The following is an 11,068-nucleotide window of genomic DNA, read 5'->3' as shown; positions in this document are numbered from 1 at the left end:
CGATATAAGGAAATTCAAAGAGCAAAAAGACTCGGGAAAGAAATCATAACATACTGGGGGATAGGGAGGCGGGAAGGAGGAGGGAAGGAAACCAGTATTGTGGCCAAGTTATCAGTCACCTTCTTGTGTTCTTAAGAATGCTTCATTTCTTTTGTTTGCCGAGTTTTTCCTCCCAGATTCCTGTAAACCTGTTACCTAACAAGGTCAGCGTCACTTAGGTGTTCTCGCCCTCTAATGGGAACACTGGCCAGGGATTAAAACCCAGACCGCCATCCCAAGAAGTCAGAAGCCTCCAACTAGGAACCTTCCACACTCTCTTCAGGTGACCTTACAGCAGCATCAACAATCGCAATGAGAATTCTAATCTCTTCCCTCCTCCTGTTGCTGCCACTAATGCTGATGCCCATGGTCTCTAGCAGCCCAAATCCAGGTAATAAGATTAATTTTCTATAAAGGGGAAACGGGGGTGGGGGTGAGAAAATGTGGCAAAACAGAAAAGAAAACGTGGCCAAGAAAAACAAAACATGCATTAAAATGTAGCCCCTTCCAGCCATAGGGATTTGGGGCAAATTAGCCTCCTCATCTACAAAAAGGAGAAAACTATACTTACATCCAAAGAGTGTTGTGAGAGTGAAATGAGAGAGTGAATATCAAAACGTCTGACACTGTAGCTAGTGAAATGCATTATATATATATATATGCTTGCTCAATAAAGATTCGCTCCCTGGGGCACCTGGGTGGCTCAGTCGGTTAAGCATCCGACTTCAGCTCAGGTCATAATCTCACAGCTAGTGAGTCTGAGCCCTGCAACAGGCTCTGCGCTGACAGCTCAGAGCCTGGAGCCTGAAGCTTGCTTTGGATTCTGTGTCTCCTCTCTCTCTCTCCCCCTCCCCAACTCTTGCTCTGTCTCTCTCTCAAAAATTAAAAAAAAAAAAAATTGAAAGATTTGCTCCCAGGGCGCCTGGGTGGCTCAGTTGGTTGGATGGCCGACTTCAGCTCAGGTCATGACCTCACTGTTTGTGGATTCAAACCTCGCGTCGGACTCTGTGCTGACAGATCAGAGCCTGGAGTCTGCTTCAGATTCTGTGTCTCCTCCTCTCTCTGTCCCTCCCCTGCTCACACTCTGTTTCTCTCTCTCTGCCAAAAATGAATAAATGTTAAAAAAAAATTTTTTTTAAAAAGATTTGCTCCCTTACCTTCTCCCTCTAATCCCTTTCCAGAAGAGCCAGTCTTGGTGATGGTGATGTTTGTGGAAGATGAGAAGTCCTTGCTTGTATTCTCTATAGTGCACTAGCCATGCCACCAGCAATTTTCAATGTTACTTAATGATAAAGTAATAAACTAGAAAAATCGTATTACCAGATAGCATTCATATTGGAAGTTTTAGCCATACTAAGCTCATCTCTTGGGAAGCAGGCCTTAGGTTAAGTGCTCCAAATCGGCTCCAGCTTTCACTACATCTCAAGTGGCCTAGCTCTTAGCAGAACAAACGTGCAGAAGAAAGCTCATTCCATATATGTTTCTACTCAAGAGAACCACATCCCCAAGGGTTACTTTGAGATAAGATAGCTTTGCTGCATATTTATCAACTTGGTCCTTAAAATCAGAAGTTCACCTCAGTCCACCCCTATTTCAAACTTTCCCTCCCTTGTAGAGAGAGCTCTCTGGAAGGTGCTGGGCCCCCCAGCACTAGGGTCTAGACCACCAGTCTGGAAGGGAAGGCTTTTCCATCATTGCAATAGACACCAAGGCTAGAATCCTCAGTCTCAATTCAAACTTTAACCACAAGCTGCCTTTCCAATCCACCCCTCCACTCACTAACAAGTTCTTTGTACTCCACCTAAACTAGACTGTTGACTGTTCCCTGAACAGGTCTTGTGCCTTCCTACTAGTTTGACTTTGCTCAGAATCCACCTCCCCCTCACAGCCTCCCTGATTCCTCTCAAGACCAGATGTGAGCCCTCTGTCCTGTGAACGTTCTTAGCCCAAAATTGACTCTCTCTTTGCACTTGTCACATTCTGTCTTATACTGAAGATGTTGGTGTGCCTTTCCCAACTTCACCCCCTGCCCTTCTAGACTGTGACCTCCTTGGTGGCACAATCTGGTATTGTCTCCATATCTGTCACACTATCCAGCACAGTACTTAGTAAATATTTGCTAAGTGAAAGAATAAAATGCTCATGGCGCACCTAGCTGGCTTGGTCAGAGGAGCATGCAACTCTTGATCTCGAGGTCGTGAGCTTAAGCCCCACACTGGATGCAGAGATTACTTAAACAAATGAAATGTAAAAACAAAAAAGAATAACATGCTCAGGTTTCTAAGTTCAAAATGTTCCCCTTTAAAGCCTCTACGCCTGGATTTGATAGCAGCTCTGTTGACATTTGAGGCTGGACGGTGCTTTAGGGCAGGGTGTTATTTTGTGTTGCAGGGTATAGAGTGCTATTCTGTGCATTGTAAGATGTTTGGTACCATCTGTATGGCCTCTGCCAACTAGATGACACGAACAGCCTCTTCATCTCTGTCCCCAGTTAAGAGAGCCAGAGTTAACTCCAGACATTTCCAAATGTCCCCTGGAGGGGAAAACCACTCCCCAGTTGAGAACCACTGCTCTATAGCAACAGTTCTCAAACCTGGCCATGTTCAGACTTACTTGGACCTATAGACTCAGCCTCGAAGCCCAGGAAACCTAGATCCAAATCTTGGCTCCACCACTTATTTTGAGCCCTGGACAAGCTGCTTCACTTTTTGAAGCCTATTTTATCATCTTAAAATGAGTGAAATGTCACTTATAACATATCGTTGTTGTGAATATTATCTATAATACCTAGCAAGGATTCAATAAATGGACTGAGTAAAATTCCTACAGTAACTCCTAAAGCACAATGGGAATGAATTTGGGGAAAGCTCACTGTGCCACCAGGTGGCACTATTACAGGCACATCTGGCTCAAATTTGTGTATCCCAGCCAAGCAGTTTTGCCTTGCCCAAGTCTGGCTAGAGGAAATGACACCTCCCACCTTCCCCCACCGCCAAAAAAATGCTCAAAATAAAATCTGATCTGACTTTATCTCTTAAAATAACTACATATATGTACAGTGTGTTTTTCACAGAGAGGGAAGAGAACAGATAAGAATATATGAAAATGTTAGGAAACAAATCACTTATAATAATAGATTAATTACTTCTAATTATGAACTATAAAATTACCTACAATAATAGCCGAATTTTATTAAGCAATCCTACGTAGCAGGTAATGTTTAAGCACTTCACACACATTACCTCATTGTGTCCTCACAGAAATCCAATGTATTTTTTAATTAACTTTTCATTTTTCAGACTTAAGAAAAATGCTGTAAAAATCATCAGAGTTCCGATATATGCTTCATCCAGTTTTTTTTTAATAACATGTTACATCACCATAATATGATGATCAAAACCAGGAAATAAGCATTGATATAATACTATTAATTAATGTACTAATATTTAGATTTTGCTAATCATCCCATTAATGTCTTTTTTGGTCCAGAATCCAATCCAAGATGCTAGACTAAATAAAGTTATCAAATTTCCTTAATTTTCCCCGAATTACGGGAGTTTCTCAGCCTTCCTTGTCTTTCATGATTTTGACAGTAAGAGGAGTACTGGTCAGTTAATTTGTAGAAAGTCCTTCAAGTTAGGTTTGTTTGAAGTTTCTTCTTGATTAAATTCAGATTTCACATTTCTGGCAAGAATATCACAGAAGTGATATGTGCCTTCTCCATGCATCACATTAGATGGCCCATTATACTGATAATTCCCAACTACTGATGTTAATTTTGAATACTTGCTTAAAGTGATATCCACCAGGTTTCTCTACTGGAAAGTTACTCTTTTTCCCATTGTAATTAATAAGTATCTTGTGGAGAGATACTTTAAGACTATGCAAATAGCCTGTTTCTTCTTATCATACTTTTGCCCATTAATTTTTAAAATCCACTGATGATTCCCATTTTCAACAAGTGTTACTATGTTATTAGTCAAATGCTGATTTCCCATTGCCATCATTCCTTCCACATTTATTAACTGGGATTCTACTATAAGAAAAAGCTGCTCCAGGCGCTTGGGTGGCTCACTCAGTTGAGCATCCAACTCTTGGTTTTGGCACAGGCCACGATCTCACGGTACCTGGGGATCGAGCCCCACATCTGGCTCTGTACTGATAGCGCAGAGTCTTCTTGGGATTCTCTCTCTCTCACACACACACAAAATAAACAAACTTTTTTTTAAAAGCTGTTCCTTCTCTCCCATTTATTTATTGAATTTTTAATTTATTTTTTAATGTTTATTTTTGAGAAAGAGACTGGGAAAGGAGTAGAGAGGGAGGGAGACAGAGGATCCAAAGCAGGTTCTGTGCTGACAGCAGAGACCCCAATGGGAGGCTTGAAGTCACTAACCATGAGATCATGACCTGAGCCAAAGTCAGAGGCTTAACCGACTGAGCCACCAAGGCGCCCCTTGAATTCTTTATTTATATGAATAAAGACTCATGGATTATAATCCATTACTATCATTATTTATTATGTTGTTCATATTGTCTCAAAATTGGCCATGGAGACCTCCTTCAAGTAGACTTCTGTTTCTTTTTGACATAGCATTTTTTAGCAGTTATGGGCTTTCTGATGCCACAAGATATTCCAGGCTTACCTTGTACTTTCCTGGCCCACCTTGCAATCAGCCATTTCTCCAAGGAACCCTGGTTTCTTTCACTGAAGAATGGTACTCACAAACCATGGGCACTAAGGTATTGTCCATGGCTACTAGGTGCCAGTGCTTCTAGGCCCTCTAGTGGGCAAAGCTAGGAAAAAGATGCATGTGTCCACACACACTAATGGACTAGTATTAACCCCATTTTACAAATTAGGTAAATGAGTCATAGGAGTTAGGCAACTTGTCCAAAATCATAAAGCTAATATGTAGTGGAACTGGGAAGTCAAAATAATGACAGACCTACCACAAGTCCTAACAAGTATAAGTGACTTTTCACATACAGTTCAGCAGAAAACAACAAACCTAACATTCTAGCATATACACTCTCTTTGGGACGGAATGATAGAAGTCCACAATAGTAACCACCATAATAATTGTTATATACTGAACACCTACTTGGGCACTGGGCATCGGGCACCCCTAGTAGCTCATTTATTCCTAACTGCAAGGTGGATACTACTCTCCTCATTTTACAAACCAGAGAACCAAAGAAGCCGTGTTAAGTGACAGAGAAAGTTGTTGATCCCAGGTCATGTAAAATTCATGCTTATTCAACTATATCAGTATTTTCCAAAATTGATTTTAGGTAGGACATAAATTAGCTTTTACTTTAATCATTATATGCTTATGTTAATGCATGTTAGAAAAAAAAACTACATATGTACCAAATTCATAATCTCACAGATAATATTGCATAGGATGAGGCTGTTTTGTAAATTAAATGTATTTCAAGAAAACGTATGAAGTAAATAATAGTAGAGGTGGTACAAGCTACAGCAAAAATTATAAAGGTGATCCAGAAATGTCTGATGTTTGGGAGACAATACCATAGTAACGTGCAGCTTCAGTTTAAGTCACACCATGGAATTAGGATTCTAAAGGCTACAGAAAGAACAACAGACTAAGAAACTTGGACCTGGGTTTTAGTTTCAGATGTGTCACCATTACCTTTGTGAATTTGGGCATTTCATTTGCTCTCTCTGGGCCTCAGTTTCCTCATCTGAAAAAAAAAAAAGCAGACAGTGATTTGGTTAATTCGCACAACCCTTTTAAAAGCAACTGAGTAGGGGCACCTGGGTGGCTTAGTCGGTTAAGCGTCCGACTTTCGCTTAGGTCATGATCTTGCGGTTCGTGGGTTCGAGCCCCGTGTCAGGCTCTGTGCTGACTGCCAGCTCAGAGCCTGGAGCCTGTTTCAGTCTGTGACTCCCTCTCTCTCTGACCCTCACCTGCTCACGCTGTCTTTCTCTCTCTCCTAGAAATAAATAAAAAATATTAAAAAAAAAAAAAAAGCAACTGAGTAATAATATCAGGAAATATAAAACCGTTCTTAACTTTTGACCCAGTAATTCCACTTTGGGAAATCTTGCCCAAGACAAAAATCTAACATTTGGAAAACAGTTACAAATAGAAAGTAATTGTCAATATCCAAAAATAAACAATCTGAATATTCAGCAATGGACAAAGAGTTAAATAATTTGGAGCACATACACTTGTTGGGAACGTTACACAGTCATTAAAAATGTCTATGATGGGGGGTGCCTGGCTGGCTCAGTCAGTGAAGCATGTGACTCTTGATCTCTTGGTCGTGAGTTCAAGTCCCACATTGGGTGTACAGATTACTTTTTTAAAAAGTTAATAAAAATGTCCATGATGAAGATGACATAGCAACATGTTTATAAGGTGAACTAAAAAACCATGTCCACATACTATGGTTATCACTGTATAAAGAAAATCGTATGTAGGAAACACACCAAAATACAACCAGATGGTAAGAGTAAAGATTTCTTTATTTGTACTTCCAAATTGTCTCTAATATAGGTATATTACATTTAGACCGGAAAAACTTCTCAATAAAGGGATTCAACTAAATAATCTCCAAGATTCCTTCTGGCTTTAATATTCTGTGGCTTTCCTCTGGAACTACAAGTAGAGGTCAAGATAGTAAAATATTAGAAAAGTTGAGATGACAGGGGCTATGTTTGTCTGTTTAAATTATTTTAACAGCACGCAAAAACAGCACATGAGAACATTTGGAAACTAGCACTTGGGGAAATGATGCAACATTCCATCTGTGTGGCAGAAAGGGCACAAGTCTGGGAAAGAGACCTGGATTGAACCAGATGATCTCTGAAGGCCTTCTCTAGACAACTTGTTCATTCACTCATTAAACATTTACCAAGTGCCTGCCATGTTCAGCTGTATGTAGCTGAATGACTACTGAGCCATTGGTTCAGAGTCTAGTGTGGAAGAAAGATTTTTAGTTTGCTAGGGCAACCATAACAAAATGGCACAGAATGGGTGGCTTAAGCAACAGAAATTTATTTCCTCACAGTTCTGGAGGCTGGAAGTCCAAGATCAAGGTGTCAACAAATTTAGTTTCTTCTGAGGCCTTTCTCCTTGCTCACAGATGGCCACCTTCTTGCTATTCCCTCACATGATCTTTCCTCTGTGCACATACATCTTTGATGTCTCTTTGCCCAAATCTCTTCTTCTTATAAGGATTCCAGTTTGACTGAATTAGGATCCACCATAATGACCTCATTTTAACTCAATCCTCTCTAAAGGTTCTATCTTCAAATACAGTCATATTGAGGTACTAGGGGTTAGGGCTTCAACATGAATTGGAGGAGAGGGGACACAATTCAGTCCACAACAGATTTCAAACAACAAACTATATGTATAACTGTACATTAAGAGAGCTGGATTCAGATAGAGCGGGAAACCATGGAAGGCATAATTAATTCTTACAGGAAATATCAGAAACTACTATACAGACAAGCATCATCTGGCCCCAGTTCTAGCTCCGGAATCTCAAGTCTATACTCCATCATCCTTGATAGTCATAAAAATATTTTAGGTATCACAAATTGGGAATAAGACAGCATCAGGTGATAAGACAGACCTGACTAGAGGCCAAAAAAGGAATGGACTTGTTCCAGAGGCACAAAGGTAAAATACCATTCTCTTATAGTTGAACTGGGATTATGGATTCAAAAACAGGGAATTTGAAGGTCAGGTGAAGATCCTGACTAGTCTATAGAATAATCTGCTCTTTGTTCTCATTCCTTAAGTCATGAGAATTTTAATGCGGGTTGGGGTGGGCAGTATTGTCAGTTGTTGATTAACGCCCACCTTTTGTCCTTTTTTCCATTCAGAAGCCATTCTTTTTCCACCTACCTCCAGCTAAGCCCTTCTCTATGCCAGATTTTAAACCTCAATTCCTTTTCCATTTAAAATAGTCCTCTCTCCAGGTACCCTACAACCCTGACTAAAAAGGAAAGGAAAAATTGCGCTAGGTAGCACAATGCTAGGGGACCATTTCTGTTGGCCCCTTCCCTTTCCAGTGCCTGGAAATGACCAGTTTCCTTCCACCAGGGGTCGCCAGAGGCCATCGGGACCAACGCCAGGCTCCTAGGAGGTGGCTCCTTGAAGGCGGCCAAGAATGTGAGTGCAAAGGTCAGTATCAACAATAGCAGTACACAGTTACAATCAGGCTCTCTGAGTCCCCCTGACGCCAATGCAGATGTCTTCCAGGATGACTTCACCCTCTGCCCTCGCCACCAGCCTACTGCATGCAGTACCAACTCTTGTCTTCTTCCTGAGTCTCAGGCAAGAGCTGGACCCCCAAGGTCCTGGGGGAACTGGCTGAATCTCTGGCTGCCATTTCCCCCTTACAATTTTCCCCAAGAACCCAGGGCTGCCTTCCAAAAACTACCTGGATCTTATTTTTGACCTTGTTTTATTCATAAAATCAAATAAAGAAATCAGAGAGGCAAATGCTTGGCCAAGGCAGACACCTAGATCTTTTCTTCATTTTTTGGTCTCCTTAAGGATATCCTGATGCCTCCTCCAAACCTGCCACCAAATTCTTGCCAATACAGGTCAGGCAAAACAACTCAGAAATTCTGGTGTTCACATAACTGGGTATCTCTACTGTTCTGTGTTGACCTTTTTCCCCTGCTCCTACTCCAGTATGACAAACTGGAAGGCAAGGAAGATGGCAAGTAAAGCCCTGCCCTACTCTCTACTCTTAAACACATTAATCTTACCATCTAAGCAGCAGCCATGTTATTTCAGACTGGTTCCTGAGAGCTCCTAGAAGAAAACTCATGACAGTGCCTGAGCTGCCAAAGAAGCAGTGTCCCTGTGACCATTTCAAGGGCAGTGTGAAGAGAACCAGTAAGTTTCAAAAGAATGACCTTCCTTAAACCAGAGTCTCTCTGTGGAATCAGCTAGGCCTGAAGCAGGGGTTGAGAATAGACAAGAGAAGTGAAATGAAGACCAAGATAATCACACCTCTCAGCCCTTTCTACTTAGTATCAACTCGTGGGGAAATAGGAAGAGGAAGGAAAGCAGAATACAATTTTCCTAATACTAGAAAGGTTCAACCAAGTTCTTAGATTCTGGAAGCCTATTGCTTATCAAAGTGGAGGGAGATGGGGCTACTGGAGACCTGGTCATCGATCGCTGATCTCTGAAGATGACACCAGTATCAGTGTCAAATAGAACTTGATTCCTCCCTTGAGCAGTTTTTAATGCCATATAAAAGGTAAACTGGCAAATTAAACTGATTAATATTATGATACTATCAAGGATGAGATAAATCCGAATCCTTATCACTGCTCTTAGAAATAAAATACAACTTGGTAATACCTATCAAAAATTTAAATGTGTGTACCTCTTAACCCAGTAATCTCACTTCAAGAAATCTCCAGCATAGAATACTAGCATGAATACTCAAAGATATACACACAAGAATATTAATTAGAGCAGTATTTGTACTGACAAATTGATAGAAATAAAAAATATTCATCAAAAGCAAATTGGGCAATTTGGTAATTGTCAAAAAATAATGAGGTAAATCGTTATGTGTTGATCAGAGAGATATCCACAATATACAAAGTGAAAAAGAGATATTCCCTACTTCACACGATTCACAAAAATAAATTGTAAATACATCAAAGATCTAAATTTGAAAGACAAATTTATAAGGGAATATGAGAGAATATATTCATTTATCTTGGGGTTTGAAAGGATTTCTTTAAACAAGATAAAGGATAAGCCATAAAAGAAAAGATTAATAAATCAGATTTCATTGAAATTAAGAAATTTGGTCATCAAAAGAATGAAATGACAATCGAAAAGTAGATGGTATTTGCAGCATATAAAACTGACAAGGGGATTAATATTCAGAATATATAAAGAATTCAGATAGCAAGGAAAGGAAGTCAGGCAACACTACAAATAGGCAAAAGACTTGAATAGGCATTTCAGAGACAGGGAAATCTGATCATTGGAAAAATGCAAATTAAAACCAAACAGATACTGCTATACATCATCAGATTGACAAAAATTTTAAATTCCTACAATACCAAGTACTGACAAAGAGTAGGAAAGAGAAACTCCCATATCCTGCTAACAGGAGTAATTAATTGGTAAATCACTTTGAAAAAGTGCTGGCAGTTATCTACTAAAGTTTAAGTTCTTTGACCAAGAAATTCCATTCCCAGGTATATGCTCAAAAGGAATGTGTTCTTATATACACCAGGATATATGTACAAGAATTTCATAGCAGCATTGCTCATAACTACTCCAAACCAAAAATTGACCAATGGGGGCATCTGGATGGCCCAGCTGGTTAAGCTTCTGATCGTTCATCTGAGCTCAGGTCTTGATCTCAAGGTTGTAAGTTCAACCCTGCATTGGTCTCCACACTGTGTGTGAAGCCCACTTGAAAAAAAAAAAAAAAAAAAAGAAAGAAAGAAACTGACCAATGAATAAATAAATGGTGGTATATTTGAATATCATATATCAGTGAAAATGAACACATAACAACGTAAATGAATCTTACAAATATAACACTGAGTTAAAAAAAAAAAACAAGAAAATAGTTATAGTATGATTTCATATATATAAATTTCAAAAATTTGTTCAAAAAAAAACAAAATTAGGGGCGCCTGGGTGGGTCAGTTGGTTCAGCATCTGACTTCCACTCAGGTCATGATCTCACGGTTCGTGGGTTCAAGCCCCACTTTGGGCTCTGTGCTGACAGCTCAGGGCCTGGAGCCTTCTTGGGATTCTGTTTGCCACTCTCTCTGCTCCTCCCCCACTTGTGCACACACACACTCTCTCTCTCTCAAAAATCAATAAACATTTTTTAAAACTTAGAAAAAAATTAAAATGTTTAAATATTTTTAACATTAGTCTTTATTTTAACCCTAGGGCACCAAAGGCACCACAGGAAGCCAAAGAAGCACTCCAGAGCCTGCCAGCAATTTCTCAAACGATGTCAGCTAGAAAGCTTTGCTCTGCCTTTATAG

At 39.9% G+C, this 11,068-nt stretch overlaps 1 protein-coding gene across 1 annotated transcript; it reads left to right on the top strand.

The window, feature by feature from the left end:
- The first annotated feature begins 351 nt into the window (after positions 1-351).
- Positions 352-11,068, top strand: CXCL17 (C-X-C motif chemokine ligand 17). Its single transcript, XM_039245502.1, has 4 exons — positions 352-430; positions 8,124-8,204; positions 8,826-8,927; positions 10,971-11,068. The coding sequence occupies exons 1-4, from the start codon at positions 352-354 to the stop codon at positions 11,066-11,068; spliced, it is 360 nt and encodes a 119-aa protein (XP_039101433.1).

This window comes from Hyaena hyaena, unplaced genomic scaffold, assembly GCF_003009895.1.
Source record: "Hyaena hyaena isolate Hyena2069 unplaced genomic scaffold, ASM300989v1 scaffold_9, whole genome shotgun sequence".
Taxonomy (NCBI): domain Eukaryota; kingdom Metazoa; phylum Chordata; class Mammalia; order Carnivora; family Hyaenidae; genus Hyaena; species Hyaena hyaena.
The sequence above is the reverse complement of the archived record's forward strand: the minus strand, read 5'-3'. Positions and strand labels throughout refer to the sequence as shown.

Bases quoted from the DNA above. Each gene is read 5' to 3' on its own strand.
- CXCL17 (XM_039245502.1), top strand. From the start codon at position 352: ATGAGAATTCTAATCTCTTCCCTCCTCCTGTTGCTGCCACTAATGCTG. The intron at 431-8,123 runs GTAATAAGATTA...TCCTTCCACCAG, and splicing joins CTCTAGCAGCCCAAATCCAG to GGGTCGCCAGAGGCCATCGG. The intron at 8,205-8,825 runs GTCAGTATCAAC...ATGTTATTTCAG, and splicing joins CCAAGAATGTGAGTGCAAAG to ACTGGTTCCTGAGAGCTCCT.